Below are 27,802 nucleotides of genomic sequence, written 5' to 3'. Positions count from 1 at the left end.
CTGTACTCTTCAAATCCTTCCTAACTATGGTGTCCACATTTGGACACAGGATTGTGTAGATAATTAATCTATGAGGAAGGAATTCTCTTCTCCAGCACTGATAACCTTTTGTCCTTGTGTTTTGACATCAGGAGGAGGTTGACGAAGCTGTTGAAACTGATGAACCAGACAAACCACAAACACCCCCCATAGTCAAGAAGAAAATACGAAAGTCTAAACGCCCTCAGGAAACTCTATATTCAGACAAGCGGAAGGACATTACCAAGTCTTTGGATAAGACAGAAAAGGAGTTGGTCCAACAAGAAGCCTTGGAACCCTGTACTCAAGAGTCTCCTATGCCTCCCTGTGATGTCTATAGGATGACTTCCTGTTTCCAGAATGTTCTAAAAATTCAGAAGAGCCGACGGCCATTGAACAATAGCATAACGTTTGATGAGTTTGGAAACGTCACCGCAGTGCAGAGATTGAAGCCAAACCAACTCCCCAGGCAGCAAGTAAAGCCTATCTTCCAGCTGATTGACGTGGATCTGGAGCCCGAGAATCCCAGGCCACTTCCGAGAGAGGCCTTGAGACCATTGGTCTTCCGGAGTGGCAACTTTAGTAAAAGCTTCATGCCTGCCAGGTACAGTATGAGGAAAGCTCTGAAGGGTGCACGAGCTCTGGAACAGGTGATGGGTGGGCAGTCAGAACTTCATGCCATTAACATCGACAGGCTGCGAGTGAGACCAACCCCACCACAACGGCTGAAGCTGAGTCGCTCCTGTACTGTCTCCTCCTCTCCAGAATTTCTAGGATTCATTCCCGATGGGGCAAAGGACAGACATCATTCAGATTGTGGCCATTATCCAGAGTATGAAGAGGAACAGCAGAACAGATTGAGACCCATCTGCAACAGCCTGTTCAGACCCCCCATCATGGTGGAAAAACTAACCAGCAGTATTATACAATAACCCAGGCTATACCTGAACATAACTGCTTATTGCTGTGACCATTCTACACTCAGTATGTCCTCTTTTGTTGCCCCTCTGGTCTGTACATTGACTCTGTTGCTTTAACATTTGTGACATAACATCTACAATCCTAGTCAATAAAAGACCAAATTATCTGTAAGGTACATGAATCCTTCTTGGATAGGTACATTCCTTTTGTAAGGAATCAGCAAACAACACAGTTTAAATCTGAAATCATATTAAACATAAGAAAATCTGAGGACATTGAGAATGCTGGGACTCAAATTCCAGCCTCTCAGTAGTCCCCAGGTAAGACCCAGCCAGAGTCAGGCAGGTCGGACGACACAGGCACTGAAGACATGTCATGCTGGTGAGCACAGAGTGCCAATCTGACCTGATTGCCACTCACAGGAAGTTACATTATTTAAAATGAACTCTATTTATTGGCAAACTAACTAGCAGCATTGGAACCTCAACTATTGCAATCTACATGAATGACTTGGAGGAACTGATTATATTGAAGTAAAATTTCTGACCCTAGGAAAGAAAGCAGGGTGTGAGGAGGGTAGTCTGCAAAGGAATAGAGATTAAGTGAGTGGACAAAAGATTTGGCAGATGGCGTACAATGTGGGAAATGGAGGCTGTTCAGTCGAAAAGCAGAATATTATTTAAATGGATAAAGATGCCAAAGTCTGCAGAGCAGAGGGATCTGGGTGTCTGGGAGGCAATGGCCCAGTGGTATTATCGCTAGACTATTAATCCAGAAACTTAGCAAATGTTTCAGGCACCCGGGTTCGAATCCCACCACGGCAAATGGTGGAATTTGAATTCAACAAAAAAAAATTTGGAATTAAGAATCTACTGATGACCATGAAACCGTTGTCTATTGTCAGAAAAACCCATCTGGTTCACCAATGTCCTTTAAGGAAGGAAATCTGCCGTCCTTACCCAGTCTGGCCTACATGTGACTTCAGAGCCACCGCAACGTGGTTGACTCTCAACTGCCCTCAGGCAACTAGGGATGGGCAATAAATGCTGGCCAGCCAGCGATGCCCATGTCCCACAAATGAATTAAAAAATTAACGTAAAGCCAGCATGCACATAAACGTAAATCATTCAGGTGGCAAATGGAATATCAGCATTTATTGCAAAAGGGTGGAATATAAAAATAAGGACATCTTGGTACAAATGTGCAGCACAATAATGAGAACACATCAGAGTTCTGAATACAGGAGGGATATACGTAATTTTGGAAGGAACTCAGAGAAGGTTGACCTTGTACTTTGCTGATTCCTGGTATGAGGCATTGTCTTCAAACAGTTTGGGCAGTTGGACCTGTACTCATTAGAATTTGGAAGATTCTTATTGAAGAATCATAGAATCCCTACAGTGCAGCAGGAGGCCATTCAGCCCATCGAGCCTGCACCGACAACAATCCCAAGCAGGCCTTATCCCCGTAACCCCATGTTTTTACCATGCTAATCCCCCTGCCACTTAAGGGGCAATTTAGCATAGCCAATCAACCTAACCTGCACATCTTTGGAAAGGTGGATACAGGATGCTTCCCCCTGTGAGTGAAATAGAACCAGTGCACACAATTTAAACTTTGGAGTCTGTGATTGAAGATGGAGATGTAATTGTTTATCTCTCAGAGGGTTGGTATTCTGGGGAACTCTCCTCCCCGGAGGCTGGATCATTGATTATACTCAAGACTGACTTAGAGTTTTGAACTAAAAGGAAGTCAAAAGCTGTGGGCGACAGGCAGGAAAGTGGCTGCAACCAATCAACCTTACTGAATAGTGAAGCAGGCTTGATGGGCTGAATGGCCTACTCCTGCTCCGAGCTGTTGGTGTGAAATAAAACACTTTCTCGGGTACACAGCCTCAGCTGCAGCATGGTTAGATAGGCAGTAAAACTCCCTGGGTGCAGTCAAACTGATCATCTGCTCATATCTCCACACTGCAGTTTTCACTTTTCTCTTGGATTTGCAGGAACCTTCCATTTTCAATGAGTAATATGATTAGAGGAGAGAATACATGGGATGGATTCCTGCTGCCTTGCTTGTGTGCTTGAAGGAGACACACATCTGCTTGCCAAAGGTTCTCCCTCCACCTATAAACAGCAGTTGTCCCTCCAAGTTCTAACCCTCCAACTATCCACAGACAAATCCGTTATTTATCTGAGCGTGGGGTCTGATCTGGGCCTGAGCTGATTTGTAAAAGGGATAGGGACAACCACCATCTTTGATCTTAAATGATTGTCCTTATATACTGTCCTGTCAAAAACTTTCAAGGAGATACAGGCTGGGTTGGACACAATGGTAACTTCTACATTCCCCTCATGTTAACCCTGGGACCCAAAGTACTCTGCAGCTGGGAAGCCAATGGCAGTCATGCTTTGTGAGTGGATAGGGTCACCAGGGAGGGCCCAGATCTGAAAGCATGACCAGTCCCAGAAGATTCTAACTAAATTAACACTGACCAACAGCAGCCCCTGAAAATAAAACAAACAGACTGAACGAAAGGATGAAAGACTACAGTGTAGCCAATATTGGAGCTCAAATCACACAGGAGCAGACTGGGCACAAGGTAGAAGGGAAGGTCAGCGAGGGTGGGGGCTGGAGTGACAAGCCGTGACATGTTACAGTAATTTTTAAGAGACAAGTATCTCCTCGAAACCAACCAAAAGAAAATTGATGGACCGGATTTAACTGTTTAAAACTTTTACTGTAGCAAAACAATTAAAATCAACATAGTTCAAACAATTCAACAACAAAATGCTGGAAAATTTCAGCAGATCTGACAGCAGCATCTGTGAGGAGAGAATAGAGCCAACATTTCAAGCCTAGATGACCCTTGAAGTTTTTTTTAAGTTTATTTATTACAAGTAGGCTTACATTAACACCACAATGAAGTTACTGTGAAAATCCCCTAGTCACCACACTCTGATGTCTGTTTGGGTAGGCTGAGGGAGAATTTAGCACCTAATCAGCACATCTTTGGACTGTGGGAGGAAACCAGAGCACCCAGAGGAAACCCACACAGACACAGGGAGAACTCTGCACAGACAGTGACCCAAGCTGGGAATTGAATTGAACCCGAGTCCCTGGCGCTGTGAGGCAGCAGTGCAAACCATTGTGCTACTCTTCCCCTTCCGTTTACTTTAAATTTTTGAAAGCCCATCTTAGTCAATTGTTGAAAAATAGTCAGTTGGTCAGTAACTTGTCAATAATGAAATAAGGATTAGCTAATTATGTGCATTGTGTTACCTTCTTGATTTGATTTGATTTATTATTGTCACATGTATTGTGACAAAGTGAAAAGTATTGTTTCTTGCGCACTATACAGACAATGCATAGCATATACAGAAAAGGAAATGAGAGTGCAAAATGAGTTTACAGTCATAGCTAGAGTGTAGAGAAAGATCAATTTCATATAAGGTAAGTCCATTCAAAACTCTGACAGCAGCAGGGAAGAAGCTGTTCTTGAGTTGGTTGGTACGCGACCTCAAACTTTTATATCTTTTTCCCGACGGAAGAAGGTGGAAGAGAGAATGTCCGGGGTGCGTCGAGTCCTTAATTATGCTGGCTGCTTTGTCAAGGCAGCAGGAGGTGTAGACAGTCAATGGTGGGAGGCTGGTTGACATGATTGTTCCATTCTAAAATTCCTTTCAATTTTGATTCCCATGACATCTATCATAGAAAAATAGAAACTAGGAGCAGGACTAGGTCATTTGGCCCTTTGAGCCTGCTACGCCATTCATTTTGATCATGGCTAATGTAGAAAGATAGAAAACAAAGGGCTATGATAAGATGCCAGGATTTGCTGGGTTTTTTGTTTAATCAACTTAGACGTAGAATTCACTTTAATCTATGGGGAGCACGTTTGTTAGTAATTGTAATTAGCTGTTTTAAATAATTTGTAGCTTTAAATGTATGTGTACCTTTAATTAGTCCATACATATAAATATATCTTCTATACATTTTTAGAAGTTAAGTAAAGAAACTTTGTTTAACTTGATGCACAGTTTCAGAATGCCCTGTGATGCTAAACATGAGTTAAATATATTCCTTTAAGGTATCCAACTGTTGGAATCACAAGGCCAGAAAGGACATTTAATTGTCTTTCCAGACACCTTATCAGAAACAACTGAGTAAGTTTTTTTGTTTTTAATTCCAATTCAATCAAATCAAGTCCGTTTCAGAGTCTCAAGAAGTTGAGACATTCCCGAGCCAAGCTGACAAGACAGGGATCTCACCTCCTGTCCTGGACTTGATCTACATGATCCAAGCTGATTGGAGTAGGCATAGCTCCTCCTCCAAGGTTTGATCTCATTGCATCTTGCTTCCTTCACAGTTTCTAATAAAACAGAGTCAGAAAGACATTAATGTCACAGTTAACGAAAGAGTTATGGTCAGGGACTTAGTGGGAACTGACAAAGACTAATGATACATACTGGTGTCCCACTCTTGTAGGTAGTGATAAAATGATCAATCATTGAATTGATAAGCAATGTATACACGTGTTTCATTATGTTGGCAATAAACAAACTTATCAGGGCTATAACCAGGGAGTATCCCGAATGCAAGTTCCTCAGAGATTCAGTTAACTTCACTGACGAAGCCATAAAATACTCATGGCTTTAGTAGGCCCCCTTTATCAATTAAAGGACTCTTTTAGTGAAGATGCTTTGTGGGGCTGCTATCAAAATAGAGACATGATGTCTGACTAAGAGACTAAAGAACAGTTCACAAGGCTTAGGGATGATATACTGGGTTATCCCACTGGGTACGGTGACCATACAGGCCAGAGATGTTCAGTATTTCATTCTATTGGATCAATATGTAATGTATGTCATTTGTAACCCTTCTAATTGGATTGTGTCCAGCTGACTGTGAGCTGTGGAATTGTATAAACCAGGATGATTTTCTTTGTCCAGTGGACTGGTGTTTTTGACTCTTTGCGTCAAGACCCCTCCCCTTGCTGGCAAGTAAAATAACAACAATCTGTTAGTTAAGTATCTTGTGTTAATGTGTGTTTGTGTTAAAGTCAAACTCAGAAGTTGAGATTTTGATACTGATCATTGAATGCAATATCCTGATCCTCCCTTCCCCCCATATCCCTACAGCTCCAAGAGCTGTAACTAATTTCTTATTGAAATTACACAACATTAAGACTTCAACTACTTTCTGTGGTAGTGAATTCCACACATTCACCGGCCCCTGGGTTAAGAAATTTCTCCTCACCTCAGTTCTAAAAGGTTTACCCCTTATCCTCAAACTATGACCCCTAGTTTGGGAACATTCTTTCTCAATCTACCTTGTCTAATCCTGTTAGAATTTTATAAGTTTCTATGAGATCCCTTCTCACTCTCCTAAACTCCAATGAATACAATTCTAACCGACTTTGTCTCTTCTTGTATGACAGACCTCCATCCCAGGAATCAGCGTGGTAAACCTTTGCTGCACTCTGTCTATAACAACCTCAGGTAAGGACACCAAAACTGCACTCAATACTCCAGGTATGGCCTCACCAACACCCTATACAATTAGAGCAAAACATCCCTATCTCTATACTCAAATCCTCTTGCAATGAAAGCCAATGCCTGCTCCGCATACGTGCTTACTTTCAGTGACTGATGCATGAGGACACCAAGGCCTTGCTGGGTATCCCTGTCTCTGAATTTACACCCATTCCTACCATAGTCTACAATACCATTCTGACTGTTTCTCTACAGAGTATGTGTTGATGCCGCAATGATTTAAGGACATTGTCTCACGGTACCAATGACATTGACAATTTCATGCTGTTTGCCAAGTGTTGTACATGACTGAGGGTTGTTTCTCAGTTCATTAGACTAAATATCTCTGATTCTGTGGTTACTTCACACGTATCAAATGGATGCACAGGTTCAAGGTGAGAGGGGAGAAAGTTTAAGGGAGATGTGTGGGGGAGGTTTCTCACACAGAGAACGATGAGTGCCTGGAATGCGCTGCCAGAGGGGGTGGTGGAAGCAGGCACATTAGCAACATTTAAGAGGCATCTGGATGGGTACATGAATAGGGAGGGAATAGAGGGATACGGACCAATTAAGGGCAGAAGGTTTTTGTCTAGTTTAGTTGGAGCATCATGATCAGCACGGGCCAAAAGGCCTGTTCCTGTGCTGTTCTGTTCTTTGTTCTTTGTAACACAGCTGCACCCTTATGCAGTATCTCAATATCACACCAACATATTTTTGACTTGCAACTGACCTTATCAAAAGATCTGAAATAAGAAGAACATAAGAAATAGGAGTAGGAGTAGGCCATCTAGCCCTTCAAGCCTGCCCCGCCATTCAATAAGATCATGGCTGATCTGAAGTGGATCAGTTCCACTTTCCCGCTTTCTCCCCATAACCCTTAATTCCCCTGTCTGTCAAATATTTTGCTCATCTCTCCACCTATGACCCTGATGTGGGATAGGTCATGGCCAGACAATCACATTCTGTTTCAAAAGAAGTTTCCAGGCAAGGACATAAACATCTCCAAGAGGAATCTGTTACTGAAATTAGTCTGATCGACACATTCCTTTTACTAGAATGTGCATCAATACCAAATTGATATACTTCGCTACACCCAATGTGAATTATTCCAATTTCTATTTCACGTTGTGTCTTTTTTCCCTGACTCTATTTCCTCATACTATTTTACATGTGTAATAGGAACAGAAAAATTAGAAGTTGGCAAATCTAGCCCTTCGAGCCTGCTCCACCATTCAATCAGATCATGGCTGATCTCTCCCTGGTCTCTCTCTCTCTCTCTCTCCCCCTCCACCCACCCCCCCCCCCCCCCCCACCCCACCTACAATTCCCCATATCCCTTTATCCCTTTTTTATTGGAAATATATCTCAGTTTATCTCACCTGTGAGCCCTGGAGAAACTTTACAGTTCAATAAAATATCCTCAAAACTTCTTTAAAACAGAAATCAAATATTTCTATTTGATTCCAGGAATGAGCATATTTCGCTTGTTCATTCTTTATTTTTGATTTCCATTTTTCAAGTAGCTCTGAGTTCAAAGAACAATTTTGCTGTTATTGGGCCTAACAGGTTTTCAGTGTTCTTTATCTTTACAGAGTTATAGAGTTGTGGCATTGACAGCACAGAAACGGCCTTTCAGCCCATTGCATCTGCACCAGTCAAAAACAACCACCTATTTTCATCCCATATTTCAGCACTTGGCCCATAGCCTTGTATGTTTTGGCAACAAAAGCAGGGTAGGGGGATGGGAGAATCGCCAGCTCTGGTGTTTCTCAGAGGGAGGGAGGTATACATGACGGAAGGGACTATGGGAACCAGAGAGATATCACAAATTGATTCAGGGCTGTGTTCTCTTTCTTGTCTTGAAGGCAGACTGAGGACTGACCCTCTCCTTAAAACCACAGAAGGAACTGTACTTTTTCTCATTAACTCACTTCCAGCTCCAAATCACCTTGATTAAAGTCTGAAAAATGCCTTTTCATGGAAAGTGAATCACCTCCAATTCTCTGGGATTTTTCCCTTTTGACTGCTTTCCCAGAGATGCTGAAGGCTGGGGATTTGACACAAACCCACTCAATACAATCAGCGACAGTGAATCTGCCTGAATTGACCCTGATTTAGGCTGGAATTTTACTGACACGCCTGCCCCAGAACTGGGATGGGCGAGGCTTGCAGAACAGCATTCTCCCCTGGCCTCGGATGGACAAGGCAGTAAAATTCCAGCGTTAGTGTCCGCTGAAAAAGCTGCAACTGGACCTCAATGGCCAATTCCAGTGAAGGAAGCAATGAAGTCTCTCCAACCGAGGATGGTCTGCACTCTACATTTCCTTCAAACGCTCTCAGCCCATGAGCCAACAATTCCAGTTGAAGACAGGGAGGATGGAATTCTCCCGTCTTGGGACTAAGTGCCCACGCCAGTTGTTTTCTATCCACATTGGCAGTGTCTGTCACCTACTTGAAAGACACCACCTTCAGGAACCCAGGCAGACAGCCCAGCTGTTCCAGGATCAGGACGCCATTTTAAAAAAGGGTCTCCACACTCAGAGACTGGCCCCCTCCCCACCCCAAAAAGTGGGTAGCCCCTCCAACAGCACTCAGACATAAGGGTGACCCAACCCGCACCTGACTCCCCCCCCTCGGGCCCCAATTCCCCCTCAGATGCCAATTCTCCCTCAGGCTCCCTTCCCCCTCAGACTCTCCACTCAGAACCTTCCCTCCCCCGCAGACCCCCACTCAGTCCGCTTCCAGACAAAGCGTACCATTCATAGAGAAGGAAAGGAGCGAGCGCAGAATGTAGTGTTTCAGTTATAGCTAGGGTGTAGGGAAAGTTCAACTTAATGCAAGATAGATCCATTCAAAAGTCTGACAGGCGCAGGGAAGAAGCTGTTCTTGAGTTGATTGGTACGTGATGTCAGGCTTTTGTATCTTTTTCCCGACGGAAGAAGATGGAAGACAGAAGGTCCGGGATGTGTGGGATCCTTTTGGGACTTTCGGGACCCAAGAAAGGGAGGTACTGGCTGGAAAGGCTGGTTGGGGGGGATCCTGGGGATCCATTTTAATGCATGGACTGATCATTCTCATTGCAATAATAATTGTCTGTTGCCTAATTGTCGGATGTCTAATGTCTGTTGCAAAGTAATAGTGACATGAATTGTGCCAGGAGCCAGTGTAACCATCAAGGATGAATACATGATGGGAACCCCCAGAGATACCAGGAGCTACGAGGAAGGAAAGGAGAAGATGGACATCTACTGGTGAACGATGCTGCTGTTGTTGGTCTGTGGATTATTAAATTATAATCCTGACCAAAAGGGGGAGTGAAATCAAAGTGATGGATACAAAATGGTTACCTGGCACACAAAATAGACTCTGGGAAGGGACATTAAAGGCATTGACTTTGGGCACAGACATTTACACAAAGAGTTAAACCTGTTGTGTTTAAATCACTGCAGGAAACAGGTCAGACCTTGAGGCACCTTAAACTTGAGATAAGAGCAGACCCAGAACAATGAATTTGATAATGAGATCAGCCACTGAGGGGGACAGAAATGCATAAATGTCTTTCACAAAACCAGTCATTGATAGAGAACATAACTGCATAAATGTATCTACTCTAACTTTCAATGTCCGTACTTGTCAGTGTATAACGATGTGTTAACTGTCAGTGTCCGTACTGCCTACTCAACCTGTAACAATGTGCTAATGGCTACTGTCCATACTACCTATTATCTAAAAAGTATAAAAGATGCTCAACTACCATTATGTAGTTGAGAAGGTGGCTGCCTGTATAGCGGAGTGCCAGCGCTTCTCCCAAAGCTTTGTCCGAATGAAACTGTTTGTTGAACCTTCAAGTCTGATTCTGAAGTGGTGAATTTCCCACAAAACCACCCAACTGCTAGCAGGAGATAGAGGAACAGATATTATGCAGATTTTGGCAAAGTGTAAAAGTAACAGGGTTATTGTGGTGGGAGATTTTAACTTCCCCTATATTGACTGGGACTCACTTACTGGTAGAGGCAAAGTTTGTAAGGAGAATCCTGGAAGGCTTCTTGAAACAGTATGTAGATAGTCCAACTAGGGAAGGGGCCATACTGGACCTGTTGTGAAATGAGCCCAGCCAGGTGATTGATGTTTCAGTAGGGGAGCAGTTTGGAAACAGTGACCACAATTCAATAAGCTTTAAGGTACTGATGGATAAAGATAAGTGTAGTCCTCAAGTTAACATGCTAAATTGGGGGAAGGCTAATTCTCACAATATTAGGCAGGAACTGAAGAATGGAGATTGGGGACCGATGTTTGAGAGCAAATCAACATCTGGCATGTGGGAGGTTTTCAAGTGCAAGTTGATAGGGATTCAGGACCGGCACATTCCTGTAAGGATGAAGGATAAGTACGGCAAGTTTTGGGAACTTTGGATAAAGAGAGATATTGTGAGCCCAGTCAAAGAGAAAAAAGAAGCATTTGTCAAGGCTAGGAGGCTGGGAACACACAAAACAAGTGTGGAATACAAGGAAAGTGGAAAGAAACTTAAGCAAGGAGTAAGGAGGGCTAAAAGGGATCACAGAAAAGCCTTGGCCAGCAGGATTAAGGAAAATCCCAAGGCTTTTTATACATGTATACAGAGCAAGAGGGTAGCCAGGGAGAGGGTTAGCCCAATTAAGGACAGGGGAGGGAATCTACACATGGAGCCAGAGGGAATGGACGAGGTATTAAATGAGTACTTTGCATCAGTATTCACCAAAGAGAAGGACTTAGTGGATGATAAATCTGGGAAAGGATGTGTAGATAGTTTGAGCCATTTTGAGATCAAAAAGGAGGAGGTATTGGGATTCTTGAGAAACATTGAGGTAGACAAGTCCCCAGGGCCTGATGGGATATACCCCGGAATACTGAGAGAGACAAGGGAGGAAATTGCTGGGCCCTTGAGAGAAATCTTTATATCCTCACTGACCACAGGTGAGGTCCCAGCGGACTGGAGAATAGTCAATGTTGTTCCTTTGTTTAAATAGGATGGCAAGAATAATCCAGGTAATTTCAGGCCGGTGAGCCTTACATCAGTGGTAGGGAAATTATTGGAGAGGATTCTTTGAAGCAGTATTTATTCCCACTTGGAAATAAATGGCTGTATTAGTGAGAGGCAACGCGGTTTTGTGAACGGGAGGTAGTGTCTCTCAAAATTGATCGAATTTCTCAAAGAAGGTGATTGATGAGGATAGGGCAGTGGATGTTGTCTACATGGACTTCAGTGAGGCCTTTGACAAGGTTCCTCATGGTAGACTGGTGCAAAAGGTGAAGTCACATGGATTTAGAGGTGAGCTGGCAAGGTGGATACAAAACTGGCTCGGTCAAAGAAGACAGAGGGTAGCAGTGGAAGGGACTGTGATAAGTGGTGTTTCTCAGGGATCAGTGCTAGGACCTTTGCTGTTTGTAATATATATAAATGATGTGGAGGAAAATGTAACTGGATTGATTAGTAAATTTGCAGATGACACAAAGGTTGGTGGATTTGCTGATAGTGATGAGGACCATCAGAGGATACAGCAGGTTATAAATCGGTTGGAGACTTTGGCGGAGAGATGGCAGATGGAGTTTAATCTGGACAAATGTGAGGTAATGCATTTTGGGAAGTCTAATACAGATAGGAAATATACAGTAAATGGCAGAATGCTTAAGAGTATTGATTAGCAAAGGGATCTGGGTGTACAGGTACTCAGGTCACTGAAAGTGGCAACGCAAGTGGAGAAGGTAGTCAAGAAGGCATACAGCATGCTTGTCTTCATCAGCTGGGGCATTAAGTTTAAAAATTGGCAAGTCATGTTGCAGCTTTATAGAACCTTAGTTAGGCCACACTTGGAATATAGTGTTCAATTCTGGTCACCACACTACCAGGAGGATGTGGAGGCTTTGGAGCGGGTACAGAAAAGATTTACCAGGATGTTGCCTGGTATGGAGGACATTGGCTATGAGGAGAAGTTGGAGAAACTTGGTTTGTTCTCACTGGAATGATGGAGGTTGAGGGGCGACCAGATAGAAATCTAGAAGGTTATGAGAGGCATGGACAGAGTGAATAGTCAGAAGCTTTTTCCCAGGGTGGAAGAGTCAATTGCTAGGAGGTATAGGTGCGAGGGGCAACGTTTAAAGGAAATGTACAAGGCAGATTTTTTACACAAAGAGTAGTGGGTTTATGGAACTCATTGCCAGGGGAGATAGTGGAAGCTGATATGACAGTAACTTTTAAGGGGCGTCTTGACAAATGAATAGGATGGGAATAGGTTTTAGTTCAGTTGGGCAGCATGGTCGGTGCAGGCTTGGAGGGCCGAAGGGCCTGTTCCTGTGCTGTAATTTTCTTTGATCTTCTTTGTTAGAAGCATAAGAGCATAAGAAATAGGAGCAGGAGTAGGCCATCTAGCCCTTCGAGCCTGCCCCGCCATTCAATAAGATCATGGCTGATCTGAATGGATCAGTTCCACTTTCCCGCTTTCTCCCCATAACCCTTAATTCCCCTGTCTATCAGAAACCTATCTCCCCGTGACTTAAATATATTTAGCTTAAATATATGTATATATAAATATACATTGCCAGGAATTACAAATACTGGCATACTCCTCAGAGGGCACCCTACCCACAAATTCTCCTTCCTAGCCTTCTCTGTGCAACTCTCTATTCAGAGAACTGTCCTGGAAACACTGACCTGACACATCATTGGTGAGACACCATTGCCAGGCTTCTATAACACCCAGCACAGTTTTGGTTTCTTTGCATTGCAATATCATTGTTAAACAGAATTTGCAAATTTCCCCATGGCTTTGTATTCATATATTCTATACTCTCTTCCAGTCCTACAAATTATCAAGATACCAGTACTCCCCACGTTTTAGTTGTTACAATATGGGAACTGACTTGGTGCCTAGTCCTGGAATTCCCTTCCTAAAGCTCTCAATTTCTCTACACACCTCTATTCCTTCAAAATACTCCTTAATAACTTACCTCACTGTCAAGAATGTTTTTATTAATGTCCTTCCTTGTTAAGTACCATGGGATGATTTGCTACATTAAATGTGTTATATAAAATGTAAGCTCTTGTTGAATTTGATCTTTGTTACACTTCTCGCATTGAAACAAATGCACTTCAGTCCACCAGACCCTCTTTGATTAGCAACCCCACCCTGCCTGCTCTCTCTCTCTCTGTCTTACTGGCCCTTCTCTCTGGTTCCCCTTCAGCTAATTCACCTTTGCTTTGGTTCCCACCCCCTGTCAAACTAGTTTAAATTCCCCTGTGTGACACTAGCAAACCTCCCAACCAGAATATTTATGCCCTTTAGATGCAACCTGTCCTTCTTGTACAGGTCCCACCTGCCCCGGAAGAGACCCCAATGGTCCAGATATCTGAAACCCTCCCTCCTACACCAGCTGTTTAGCCACGTGTTGAGCTGCACTATCTTCCGATTCCTAGCCTCACTAACATGTGGCACAGGGAGTAATCCTGAGATTACAACCTGAGAGATCCTGCTTTTTAACTTTCTACCTAGCTCCCTAAACTGCTGCTGCAGGACCTCATCACTCCTCCTGCCTATGTTGTTAGTACCAATATGTAACACGACCTGTGGCTGTTCACCCTCTTCCTTCAGAATGCTTTCTGCCCATTCAGATAAATTCTGGACCCTGGCACCAGGGAAGTAACACACATCTGTGAGAAACGCAGCTCACAGTCAAACAATTTAGTCAAGTCAAGTTCTGAAGGAGCAAGATATTTTATTTAACGTTCTTGCAAGACCGGGTGTCTAGCGATTAGGCACACCTTACATCGATTTGCAGCACATTTTTATACTTTTTTACAAGCATTGTAATGGCTTTGCAATGTGTTGTTCTCCCCGAATTGGTGGTCCCTGTCCCATCTATGTGTTGTCATTCCCCTATTGGCTCGAGGTGCCCCAAGTTTCCATCCCCTCTACTCCCCATCTAACAATGTCTTCTGTTATCACAAGAGTGCATTAGTAAACTCATCCATCTTACCTAACACTGTTACATGTCCAGTTCAGATTGGCGGTAATCAATCCTTTGCCAACTTAATCACTGCTGTCCCGACTATCTCAGTGACCTTTTTCCCCTTTTTATGCTTAGTTGTAGAAACAACACATCTTGTATACCATTTGCTTTTTATAACTTGGACCCACACATCTGGTGTTATTCCTACACCACAGGCAGTCTTTTTATTGTCCCTGACTATTGCTCTGTTAGCAGCAGCGAATTTTATGCCCTATGTTTGTGACTAAAATCACAGTTGTTTCCATAATGTGGGTTATCAATGTGCCTGACTATATCCAGTCTGCCTAACTTTATGCTATTTTTCTATGGTGTACAGATATATGTGTTAACAGCATCTTTACCTGTTGCTCACAATTCCCCCCTTTTCTTTTTAACTTGCTGTTTCCTTACATTTCAAATTCCTGGAGCCTCTTTTCCACTGTTTTATCTACTTCATCATCCGGTTCATTTCCCATTTCCAATAAATTCATTCTCTCTCCATGATCTACCGCGGACATTTTCTTTGTTAGTGTTGTTTCAATAAGCCTTTGGATCAGTCCCCTCACACAGGGGATTATGCAACACCCCACCGTTATCAATATTCCTGCCACTATTAAGGAGGTCAATACTGACACCACCATTCCTTTCCATTTTCCAAACCAGGACTCCAACCAGTCAGTGAATACGTTGTTTATCCCAGAGTTTTCTGCTATTTCCTCTGCTAAGGTTGTTAGTCCTCGTAGGGCTCGGGTTATAGAGCCATCAGGGGCCGTATTGTTTGGGATGAAGGTTTAACACTTTCCCCCCCAACATTACACACACACCCCCTTTCTCTGCTAACATCATATCTAGTATAGTTAATGAACCTTTATTGGTTATAATATATGTAATTTATCCAATCCACATTCTTATTTACTGTTACCCACCAAAACAAAGATTCAAATCCTGCTGCAATTTGGTTTCTGGCCTTAAATTCATCTGGGACTCCCCAGGGCTCTCCTTTTGGATCCAGGTATATCTTTTCATCAAAAGAAGTTCCTATCACTGACCTCTTGTTCTTCCTGATCCTTTTGGATCCTTCAAATGCCAGGGTGAATGGTATAGCCAATTGGACAATTGCACATGTACCCTTCCACTGGGGGGGTAAAGTTGGCCTCAGTACCCTTCCTCCACAATACCACCATATATCTGCTCTGGGGATTTTCAGTGATGAATAGTTCCCTCCCATTCCGTTCTCTATAATGCTCCTGACCTCTGAGCATGATTCTAACTCCCCCATATTATGAGTTAACTCTGCCCCTTGTCGGTTCACACATGAAGTGCGATTTACAACAGCAGTGAGAAACTGAGGGGGAGTTTTTAAGTTCTTTGTTTCCACGGGAGGGAACATCAGGGATAGGGATGTGCAGTTTGGGTTGCCCCATGCTTCCTTTTCTTGATACAGGGCTAACATGCACTCCATACCTCTTCTGTCGCGTTTCCATCCCAGAGGGAAGGGTACTATTTGGGCCACTGGCCTCCCAGACGCACAGGCATAGCAATTGTTTTTATTTAAGCTTTTTACAGTGTATTTGACCCATTCTACCCAGGCATTGGTCTCTTCATATCCAGTCTCTATTTCAAGGGTTTGTTTCAGGTTGTTTACCTCTACCACTCTTACTGCCCTTGGGTCATTTTGGGGAACCTTATCATTCCAGTCGGGCGTTTTCAAATTTTTATCTTCATATATTCGGAAACAACATTTCAGTTTGTTATCTTTTCCTCCCTCCTTTACCCTGATTCCAAATACTGCCTGATGCAATTGTTAGTCCCTGGTCCAGTTACCCGTAAAGAAGGGTCCACCAGCTATGGAGTACCGGGAGAGGTTCTTAGGATCTAAGACTGGACCGCTTATTTTTTCGGTCCATTTGGTCCCTTTTATTGTTATATTTATATGGGATTGCATTTCTTGTCTAGGCATTCTGATCTTGGCTGCATATGTTTCTGATGAAGGGATATTATGGAAGGGAGTTTACCCCAAGGATACTTTCCATCGGCATAAAATTGTAAGGATTCTACCGAATATTTTCACTGGCTCACCAGATCCCCACATACTACCAAAGAACACAGGTCTGTCTCTACTACCTGTGTTGTAGGGAGATCCAGAACCGTAACTGAGCTCATAGTGTTTCCCTTGTCCTCTTTTAACTTATCTGAAGTATAACCCATACTTATAAGGACTCCCTGGGACAAGAGGAAGGAGAGCATTATCCAGATTATCCCTTCCATTCTATCCCTTCCCCGTTACCTTTCAGGAGAGAACTTAATTCAAAACAGTTCCTTTCCCACGCTCACGCCGCTACTAAAAATTAATTACTTAGAGTCTTTTAAATTTCAGCTTCAAAGGTTCTTCAGTCGGTTCGACCATCCACGTGTTGGAATTATCTGGGGGTTTTACTGGTCCCTTGATTCTAGTATGATGTGTCCACCCCTTTTCAGCAGTCCTGATCGCTGTCTCAGTTGTTAGGAGTGCTTGATATGGTTCCTCCCATTCCGGTTGCAGCTTAGTTTCTTTCCATGACTTTACCAGGACCCAATCTCCTGGACGGATTGTATGTACTGTGAAGTCGAGGGGTGGAGTCTGCGACAATAATCCTTGTTTCCTAAGGGAAGATGTCGAGGAGGACAGACCCAGTATATATTTCTTTACAAATTGATCATTCATTTCAGGAACCGGTAACTCCCCGGCTGCTCCCATATAAGGCAGTCCAAACAGCATTTCATAGGGGGATAAACCCAAATCCTTTCGAGGAGCTGTACGAATACGCAAAAGTGCTATTGGTAAGCACTTAGTCCAAGGGAGTTTCGTTTCTATTATCAGCTTAGATAAATGCTTTTTAAGGGTCTGGTTCATTCGTTCCACCCGTCCAGAGGAGGGTGGATGCCAGGGTGTGTGAAAATCCCATGATATTCCTAATCCTTTCATTATCCCTTGTAGCACCTTTGATGTAAAATGGCTTCCCTGATCAGAATCTACATTCTCTACCAAACCATATCTAGGCATTATTTGTTCGAGTACTCCCCTGATGTAAGTGGGCCATGATTTCCCCCATTACTTGTTTATTTACCATTTCTCTTCCATCCGGCAGTACCCATTTTCCTTCCTCAGTTTCCCTAGCTCCCATCTCAGTCAGCTCCTCTTTTTCCTTTTCTGTTAAGATTGGATTTGGTCCACGGGGCATTAGGGAAATAAGGGCCTGCATCCTAATTGTTTGTGGGTTTAGGGCTGCCTCTTTTGCTATTTCATCGGCTAGCCTGTCCACGGGCCTCTCCTTGATCCCTTGGGATATTAAATGTCCCAAATATAACACCTGTGCTTATCGTCTACTATAAAGAAAAACTTATCCTGTGAGTTCAAGTTCAAGGGGATGGACGAGAACTCGTTAGCTATATCTAATACTATAAATACTTTGTGGGACAATGATAATACCAAAATTTGGCATTTGAACTCCAGGGCTGGAGTTTTCCCAGTGACACTAGGATCTGATGTCTTTCCCTGGTGTGAAGGATTTAAATTGGTCAATGGATTATTCACTGATCCTCCCCTCGTTACCGGAGCAAGGTTACAGACCTTCTCCTCAGTATTAAAGTCACCCCCAGGCGCTGTGAGTTTCATGGTCATACTGCCGGGGTAGGGAGGTGATGTCCCCCTGCAGTAGTCTCCTAACACTTGGTTTTGTTTCTCCAGTTCCCTTATTCTGAATTCTAATTCCTTAATCTTTTTTATCCCCACTCCACTTCTTAGTGGAAGTGACTACTTGTTCAATTAGTCCAGCTAACTGATGTATTAACAACACTGCTATTTTCTTTGTTTGGTTTCTCTTTTCTGACTCTCTAATCTGTGATTCTGACGTTTTAATTCTCTCCTTGTCATCAGCCCAATTTTTTTTTACCCATGACTGAGATGTGTTCAATTAATCCGGTTTAAACCTGTTTAATTAATTCAAACTAAGAGAATTCCAATTTTCTTAGTTCTGTCCTTTTTTTTCCCCAATCATTTCCATTGTTGATCTAGTGGGTGAAATGGATCCCACCCCTAGGTTGCTCCTATCAGAGTCCGGTGATACCTGTTAGGGGTGATTAGTGCCCTCCGTACCACCGCTTACACTCGTGAGCTTACACCCTTAAGCTCACACTATTAAGCCGGCTTTCCCTCTACTCTGGTGATCACTCAGACAGATTCTTTCTTACTCACGTCTGAACATCACATCCCAGGCATCCTTCTCTAGCCTTTACACCCACTTCAAACTCCTGAGCTTCGCGTAGGGGGCCACCCCTCTTAACAACTGGTCTAAGGCTGGGTGTAAAGACAGACGCCTCCTTGTCTGTACATGCTCAGCTCAGACCTCTCACACACTTTCACACTCTTTCATCACAGATGAGCACCTACTGTACTTTGATTCACTCCCTTAAATTCGGTAATCTATTCCAGAGCTCCAGTTGTGGCCATTCAACCGGACCCGTAAACAGATCCCAGGTTTCGGCACCAATTCTTGTAGGTAAAGATACCTCTGAGACTAATTGTGAGTCAAAGTACAGCAGTTTATTTAACAAAAGCCTGATTCAGAAAATCCAAAATAAGATTTATTTTTATCACCTTTAAATATCCTCACTAAATCAAGACCCTTGCACATTCTTACAATTCTGGTACAATAAAACAAAACATCACTTGGAGCACAGATTCACGAAGAAATACTGAAAGCATTCTAATGTGCAATCTACATGTTTAATTATTTCTACAGCTCTACCTTTGTAACCAACACAGGCAAGTACAAAATCAAATCTACTGTGTGCCTAAATGGTTAACTCTCCTTACAACTTTAAGATGCAATATAATGCCACCTTTCCCACTTGGCAGAATTCAAATCTCTGTCCGATCCCTACATAATTTATTAAACTTAAAGCAATTCACTTTGATTGGCTATACCTATTACATCACATGAGGGTCTCAATTACACAGTTACACCCTCTCTCTCTCTCTGTACCATACAGAGTCAGCCTGCTTGTCTCTTTTTAACCCTTTACTGATGGGAGCTCACTGGCCTCTAATAAATTTGACCATGTTTTGATTTGGGTGTCTCATGTCGTGACAAATCCCCTTCTCTCTCAAACAGCCATATAGTCATGCACAATTCCAAATACATAACCGCTATTAGCGTTATCCCCGCACCTCAGTAAAAGCCTATGTCAGGGTTCCCAGTTCCGCTGACATACTTCTCTCTACTCTTTCTGCTTGGACCAATTGTAGGTCCATCCCATTCATGCTGATCCATCGATATACTTCGTGACCCATCCACAAACTCCAGTGCCTCTAGGGGCACCTCCCTTATTCTACTTTCCTCTGCTCCCTCATCGCATACTAGGTGTTGTTGGACCTCCCCCGCAGCCCCTAAATTAACATTATCCAGCAACTTGCATAGTCAATTTCTTTCTGGGACTCTGGCTGCTTCTGTCTCACATATATATTAAGAATCTGACAAACCCAATCCTCATCCGAACCGTACTTTGGCCAGAAGACGGACGGACTCCTGATTGGTTCCTTCACCCAAACAAAACAACAATATTTTATCATTGTCGTCTTGTTTTTATCCCTAGTACGAGTACTAGAATCCCAATCTTCCAACATCCTTCCCAATGGACTTTCTGGAGGGATGTTCCCTGGGGCCCCATTCCCGGCACCTTTCCCGGGGGACTTCTTCCAACTACCCCCATTTCCCATGGTTTACCTACCACGACCCGGTCGCCAAGGCAATACTTAAAAGTCACTTTTCTTACCTTGGTCCGTGCACAGCGTTGCCCGACCACACGATGGTGCCTATCGTTTCCCACTTACTCGTTCAGAACAACTTTCCTAGGATTCTTAACAGTCAGTGGCAGAGAAGCCCACCGATGAGCACTTGGGACCGTTCAATGTGGAACGGGACGCGTCTTCCCAGTCGTCACCGGCAACCCCCCTACCAGGGATGTTAGGATCCCGGACGAGCCCCCAATTGTGAGAAACACAGCTCACAGTCAAACAATTTAGTCAAGTCAAGTTCTGAAGGAGCAAGATATTTTATTTAACGTTCTTGCAAGACCGGGTGTCTAGCGATTAGGCACACCTTACATCGATTTGCAGCACATTTTTATACTTTTTTACAAGCATTGTAATGGCTTTGCAATGTGTTGTTCTCCCCTAATTGGTGGTCCCTGTCCCATCTATGTGTTGTCATTCCCCTATTGGCTCGAGGTGCCCCAAGTTTCCATCCCCTCTACTCCCCATCTAACAATGTCTCCTGTTATCACAAGAGTGCATTAGTAAACTCATCCATCTTACCTAACACTGTTACATGTCCAGTTCAGATTGGCGGTAATCAATCCTTTGCCAACTTAATCACTGCTGTCCCGACTATCTCAGTGACCTTTTTCCCCCTTTTATGCTTAGTTGTAGAAACAACACATCTTGTATACCATTTGCTTTTTATAACTTGGACCCACACATCTGGTGTTATTCCTACACCACAGGCAGTCTTTTTATTGTCCCTGACTATTGCTCTGTTAGCAGCAGCGAATTTTATGCCCTATGTTTGTGACTAAAATCACAGTTGTTTCCATAATGTGGGTTATCAATGTGCCTGACTATATCCAGTCTGCCTAACTTTATGCTATTTTTCTATGGTGTACAGATATATGTGTTAACAGCATCTTTACCTGTTGCTCACACATCCTGTTAACATCCACATCTTTCACATCCACAGAATCACCTAACTGCACCCCTAACTACGGAGTCCCCTATAGCTATTCCTCTAGTTCTCTTTGTCCCTCCCTGCTTAACAACACAGCCAGCCGTGGTGCCACTGCTCTGGCTGCTGCTGCTGTTAACCCCTGATAGGCCATTCCCTCCAACAGTATCCAAAACTATATGCTTGTTAGAGAGGGAGATGACCACAGGGGATCGCTGCACTGTCCCCAGCACAGACCTCTGGTGGTGGGGGAGGGGGGTGGCTGGGTGGCATGGAGTGTGGGGGTGCGGGAGACGTGGGGACTGCGTGGTGAGGGGGTTGTGCACTCATCTTCCTGCCTGCAACTTGGCTGTGACTATGTCTCTAAAGCCCCCATCTATAACGCTTTCCGCCATCTTCATGCTCCTCAGTGCATCTAACTGCTGCTCCAACCTATCCATGTGGTCTGTAAGGAGGTGTAATTGGATGCACTTCCGAGATGCTGGAAACGTCACGGATCTCCCAAATCCCACAAGTGCAGCATTTAACCCCACTGACTGACATTTCTTGCATCAATTAAATTTAAGAAAATTTACGAAACTTACCTTCACTTTTACCTTCTCGCCGTGACCTTTTGTTTGGTCAGAGGAGGGAGGAAGGAGGGAGGGAATGTAGTGTTTTACCTTCCCGGTCCTTGACACCAGATCTTCCGCTTCCCACTTCTTGGTAAATGTTGCTGGTCCGACTTCCCCCAGAATGTACCGGTGAAGTCTGCCAGCCGCCTCGTGCCGGATGAGTTTTATAAATACAGGTTCTGGATTTCTCCAAGTCATTGAGCAGAGAGAGAGGCAATGATCAGGGTGTGGAAACGATATCATTCGGACTGCTGCAGAATGAATTCTGATGCCAAACAACAGCAGTCAGCGTGGTCAATGGCCGAGGTTTTCACGTCCTGTTTCTGTCGGGTGGGTTCCTCGCAGGAAATCCCAAATTGTTGGGATTCTCCCCTCCCCCCAACCCCCAACCAGCGACATTCAACATCGAGAAGATCAATCAAATATACCAGCATCTAAACCTGGATCACCCCCTCCGGACCACACACAGTACCCCTCCCACCACACCCCCAACCTGCGCACACCCGTGTTTCCCGTGCCCCTGTCCCCAACCCTGCACCACCCGCACCCCAACCCCGTCCCCCCCCAACCCCCATATCCCCCTGTGGGTTCCCCCATGCCACCACATGACCCACCCCCCCCCCCCCCGCACTACCCCCTCACCTCCTCCCCACGCACTTCCCATGTCTCCCGCACCCCCACACTCCTTACCCCCAACCCATGCCCACCTGCCACTGCCAGGGGTCTGTGTTGAGGACAGTGCCGGGGGGGCTCTGTATTGGGGACAGTGCCGGGGGGGCTCTGTATTGGGGACAGTGCCGGGGGGGCTCTGTATTGGGGACAGTGCCGGGGGGGCTCTGTATTGGGGACAGTGCCGGGGGGGTCTGTGTTGGGGACAGTGCCGGGTGGGTCTGTGTTGGGGACAGTGCCGGGGGGGTCTGTGTTGGGGACAGTGCCGGGGGGGGTCTGTGTTGGGGACAGTGCCGGGGGGGTCTGTATTGGGGACAGTGCCGGGGGGGCTCTGTATTGGGGACAGTGCCGGGGGGGCTCTGTATTGGGGACAGTGCCGGGGGGGTCTGTGTTGGGGACAGTGCCGGGGGGGGTCTGTGTTGGGGTCAGTGCCGGGGGCGTCTGTGTTGGGGACAGTGCCGGGGGGGTCTGTGTTGGGGGTAGTGCCGGGGGCGTCTGTGTTGGGGACAGTGCCGGGGGGGTCTGTGTTGGGGGTAGTGCCGGGGGCGTCTGTGTTGGGGGTAGTGCCGGGGGGGTCTGTGTTGGGGACAGTGCCGGGGGGGTCTGTGTTGGGGGTAGTGCCGGGGGGGTCTGTGTTGGGGGTAGTGCCAGCACTAGGTTAGCAAAGGTTAGCAAAGGTTAGTCCCAGCAATTACTGTCCAGTCAGTTTACCATCAGTGCTCAGCAAGGTCCAGAAACAATTATTCTGGAAAAATGTGGGTTGATTTGGAAGAGAGAGCATGAGTTCTAAAGGGAAATCAAGTTTAACTAACTTCTGGAGTTTTTTGAGGAGGTAACAGGAAGGATTGATGAGAGTAATGCTGTTGATGTGATATACATGGACTTTCAGAAAGCATTTAATACAGTGCCACACAACAGACTTGTGAGAAAAGTTATAACTCAGGATAAAAGGGGCTGTAGGAACAAGGATACAAAATGGTCTGAATAATAGGAAGCAGAGAGTAATAGTTAATGGGTATTTTTTAGGCTGGAGGAAAGTTTGTAAGTGGTGTTCCCCAGGGGTTGGTATTGGGACTCTGGCTGTTCCTGATCTTTATTAATGATCTGGATCTTGGTGTGCAGGAGGCAATTTTGAAGTTTGCAGATGATACGAAACTGGAAGTGTTGTAAACTGTGAGGAGAAGAGTGTGGAATTTCAAAAGAACATAAACAGATTAGTGGAATGGGTCGATAGGTGCAGATGAATTTCCATGTGGAGAAGTGTGCATAGGAAGAACACAGAGAGACAATATCAACTAATGGGTGAAGTTCTTGAGGAGCAGAGGGACCTGGGTCTATATGTGCATTGAAGGTGACAGGACAGATGGAGAGAGCAGTTAATAAGTGTCACTGAAAGGAAGAGGGGTCAAATTAAACTGCCTGATTTCCCCAGTGTTTACCCATCCATAAATGGAAAGGTGTTTTCTTATAGGAACATAAGAACATAAGAAATAGGGGCAGGAGTAGGCCATCTAGCCCTTCAAGCCTGCGCCGCCATTCAATAAGTTCATGGCTGATCTGAAGTGGATCAGTTCTACTTTCCCGCTCTCTCCCCATAACCCTTAATTCCCTTGTCTATCAGAAACCTATCCACCCGTGACTTAAATATATTTAGCGAGGTAGCCTCCACCACTTCAATGGGCAGAGAATTATCCTGATTTTCCCTTTATAAATGGCAGCATATTTTTACCAACTCGCTATTAATGCATTGCACAATAAACACAGGTGAAATGCAAAGGATTGGTTTAGTTTTCTACACAATTGTGCCTGTGAGAGAAATCCCACATTGTCCACCCCTTTAACACTTGCTCAAGAAATGGGGGTAAGAGAAAAGGAAGAGGGCTGAAAGCACGACCACAATAAAATACATAAGAACATAAGAAATAGGAGCAGGAGTAGGTCATCTAGCCCTTTGAGCCTGCCCCGCCATTCAATAAGATCATGGCTGATCTGAAGTGGATCAGTTCCACTTTCCCGCTCTCTCCCCATAACCCTTAATTCCCCTGTCTATCAGAAACCTATCTACCCATGTCTTAAATATATTTAGTGAGGTAGCCTCCACCACTTCAACGGGCAGAGAATTCTAGAGACTCACCACCCTTTGAGTGAAGAAGTTCCTCCTCAACTCCATTCTAAACTGCCCCTCCCCTTATCTTGAGGCTGTGTCCTCTAGTCCTGCTATCCTTTCTGAATGGGAAGAATCTCTCTACCCTATCCATCCCCTTCATTATCTTATACGTCTCTATAAGATCCCCCCTCATCCTTCTAAACTCCAATGAGTACAGACCCAGTCTATTTAGTCTCTCTTCATAGTCCAACCCCCTCATCTCTGGTATCAGCCTAGTGAACCTCCTCTGCACTCCCTCCAAGGTCAATATATCCTTCTGCAAGTGCGGTGGCCAAAACTGCACACAGTACTCCAGCTGCGGCCTCACTAGTACCCTGTACAGTTGCAGCAAGACCTCTCTGCTTTTATATTCTATCCTCCTCGCTATAAAGGCCAACATCCCATTCACCTTCTTGATCACCTGCTGCACCTGCAGACTGGGATTTTGCAACTCGTGCACAAGGACCCCCAGGTCCCTCTGCACCGTAGCATGCTGCAGCTTTTCACCTTTTAAATAATAATCCCTCCTACTATCATTTCTATGGATGCATGGATTTTACATACATGGATTTTACAGACCCAGAGTCCAGATCAGAAATCAACTGGAATGTTCATTCCTGGGGGAGATTGTAAAATGTTCCATTTTCCAGAGTGAGTCTTCCATGGCAGGAGAAGGCAAATAGAATGAGATAGTCTGGAGGCATGAGTTCCAGCACTTGGCAGGTTTGGTGAGGGTCTGAGTTCTTCCTGCTGCTTGATGGCAGGCAGCACAGGCTGTTACCTGAAGTTCTGTTCATATTGGAGGTTAAAACAGTAAGTGCCGGAATTCAGTTCCAACAGACGATATCACAGCTCGTGTGATGTGACATCCTGCCTCAATGTTGGACACAGGATGTCTGGATCTCGAGGTTTAATTGGAATCAGGTTTCCTCTTGTTTTTGGAGACACTGGTGTGGGGTTAACCTCGATATTGAAAGCATTGTGTCAGGATTGTTAATGCTTCAGCCATTAGCAACATTGCGGGAGATTGAGACCAGAGAAGGTTTCCCTTTGTTTGAAGTTTGCTGGAACACTCATTGTCCCTGTGGCCATTGTTACTGTGAAACTGCGACATCAGGTGAACAGCAATTTCCCATTTTTAACAGCACAGGAAAGAAATCAAATTTATACAGTAATCCAGCTGAATGTATATATTTTATCTTTCATGTCTCAATGGTGACAAATAATATTTTGAGTTTAATTAATAAGGGTATCCAGTACAAGAACAAGAATGTTTTACTGAACTTATACAAGATACTAGTTAGATCTCAGCTGGAATATCATGTGATACACTATAGGTGTACATTGAGAAGAATGCAGAAGATGTTTACAAGAATGTTTCGAGGGAGGACTGTGGGAGGACACCTCGGAGGGCTCATACAGCGAGACAATATGTGTGGAGCTCAGGAATAGGAAGAGTGTAGTCACAACGTTGGGGGTTTAACTATAGGCCACCCAACTGCCAGCAGGAGATACAGGAACAGATATTAGGCAGATTTTGGCAAAGTACAAAAGTAACAGAGTTGTTGTGGTGGGAGATTTTAACTTCCCCTATACTGACTGGGACTCACTTCATGCTAGGGGCATAGATGGGGCAGAGTTTGTAAGGAGCATCCAGGAAGGCTTCTTGAAACACTATATAGATAGTCCAACTAGGGAAGGTACCATAACTGGACCTGGTATTGGGGAATGAGCCTGGCCAAGTGGTTGATGTTTCAGTAGGGGAGCAGTTCGGGAACAGTGACCACAATTCAGTAAGCTTTAAGGTACTGATGGATAAAGATAAGTGTAGTCCTCAAGTTAAGGTGCTAAACTGGGGGAAGGCTAATTATAACAATATTAGGCAGGAACTGAAGAATGTAGATTGGGGGCAGATGTTTGAGGGCAAATCAACATCTGGCACGTGGGAGGCTTTCAAGTGTAAGTTGATAGGGATTCAGGACAGTCACATTCCTGTAAGGATGAAGGAGAGTATAGCAAGTTATGGGAACCTTGGATAAGGAGAGATATTGTGAGCCTAGTCAAAGAGAAAAAGAAAGCATTTGTCAAGGCTAGGAGGCTGGGAACACAGGAGGCAAGTGTGGAATACAAGGAAAGTAGAAAGAAACTTAAGCAAGGAGTAAGGAGGGCTAAAAAGAGTCATGAAAATCATTGGCCAGCAGGATTAAGGAAAATCCCAATGCTTTTTATACATATATATGGAATGTTCTGGTAAGGTTATATAAGGCATTGGTGAGGCTGAATTTAGAGTATTGTGTACAGTTTTGGTCACCTAGTTACAGGAAGGATGTAAATAAGGTTGAAAGAGCGCAGAGAAGGTTCACAAGGATGTTGCTGGGACTTGAGAAGCTGAGTTACAGAGAGAGATTGAATAGGTTAGGACTTTATTCCCTGGAGTGTAGGAGAATGAGGGGAGATTTGATAGAGGTGTATAAGATTTTGATGGGTATAGATAGAGTAAATGCAAGCAGGCTTTTTCCACTGAGGCTAGGGGAGAAAAAAACCAGAGGGCATGGGTTAAGGGTGAAAGGAGAAAAGTTTAAAGAGAATATTAGGCGGGGGGCTTCTTCACACAGAGAGTGGTGGGAGTGTGGAATGAACTGTCGGATAAAATGGTAAATGCGGGGTCACTTTTAACATTTAAGAAAAACTTGGATGGGTTCATGGATGAGAGGGGTTCAAGTGCAGGTCAGTGGGACTAGGCAAAAAATTATTCAGCACAGACAAGAAGGGCCAAAAGGCCTGTTTCTGAGCTGTAATTTTCTATGGTTCTATGGTTCTAAGAGGGTAGCCAGGGACAGGGTTGGCTCACTCAAAGACAGGCGAGGGAATCTATGCATGGAGCCAGAGGAAATGGGCAAGGTATTAAATGAGTACTTTGCATCAGTATTTACCAAAGAATAGGACTTGGTGGATGATGAGTCTGAGAAAGGGCGTGTAAATAGTTTGAGTCATGTTGAGATCTAAAAGGGAGGAGGTACTGGGATTCTTGAGAAACATTAAGATGGGATATATCTCAGAATACTGAGAGAGGCAAGGGAGGAAATTGCTGGGGCCTTGAGAGAAATCTTTGTATCCTCA

The 27,802-nt window shown here is 44.4% G+C and overlaps 1 protein-coding gene across 1 annotated transcript in view; it reads left to right on the top strand.

Annotated features, from left to right (window-relative positions):
• The window catches only part of c20h2orf81 (chromosome 20 C2orf81 homolog), a 53,694-nt gene extending 52,584 nt beyond the window's left edge, over positions 1 to 1,110 (top strand). The window contains exon 5 of the mRNA XM_080189424.1: positions 132 to 1,110. Coding sequence (XP_080045550.1) covers positions 132 to 950 — 819 coding nt within the window. The 3' untranslated portion in view covers positions 951 to 1,110. The remainder of the gene's footprint in view (positions 1 to 131) is intronic.
• The last annotated feature ends 26,692 nt before the right edge of the window (positions 1,111 to 27,802 follow it).

Source organism: Carcharhinus amblyrhynchos, chromosome 1 (genome assembly GCF_965287045.1).
Source record: "Carcharhinus amblyrhynchos chromosome 1, sCarAmb.v2.hapA, whole genome shotgun sequence".
Lineage (NCBI taxonomy): Eukaryota > Metazoa > Chordata > Chondrichthyes > Carcharhiniformes > Carcharhinidae > Carcharhinus > Carcharhinus amblyrhynchos.
This window is presented reverse-complemented; position numbering and strand designations above follow the sequence as displayed.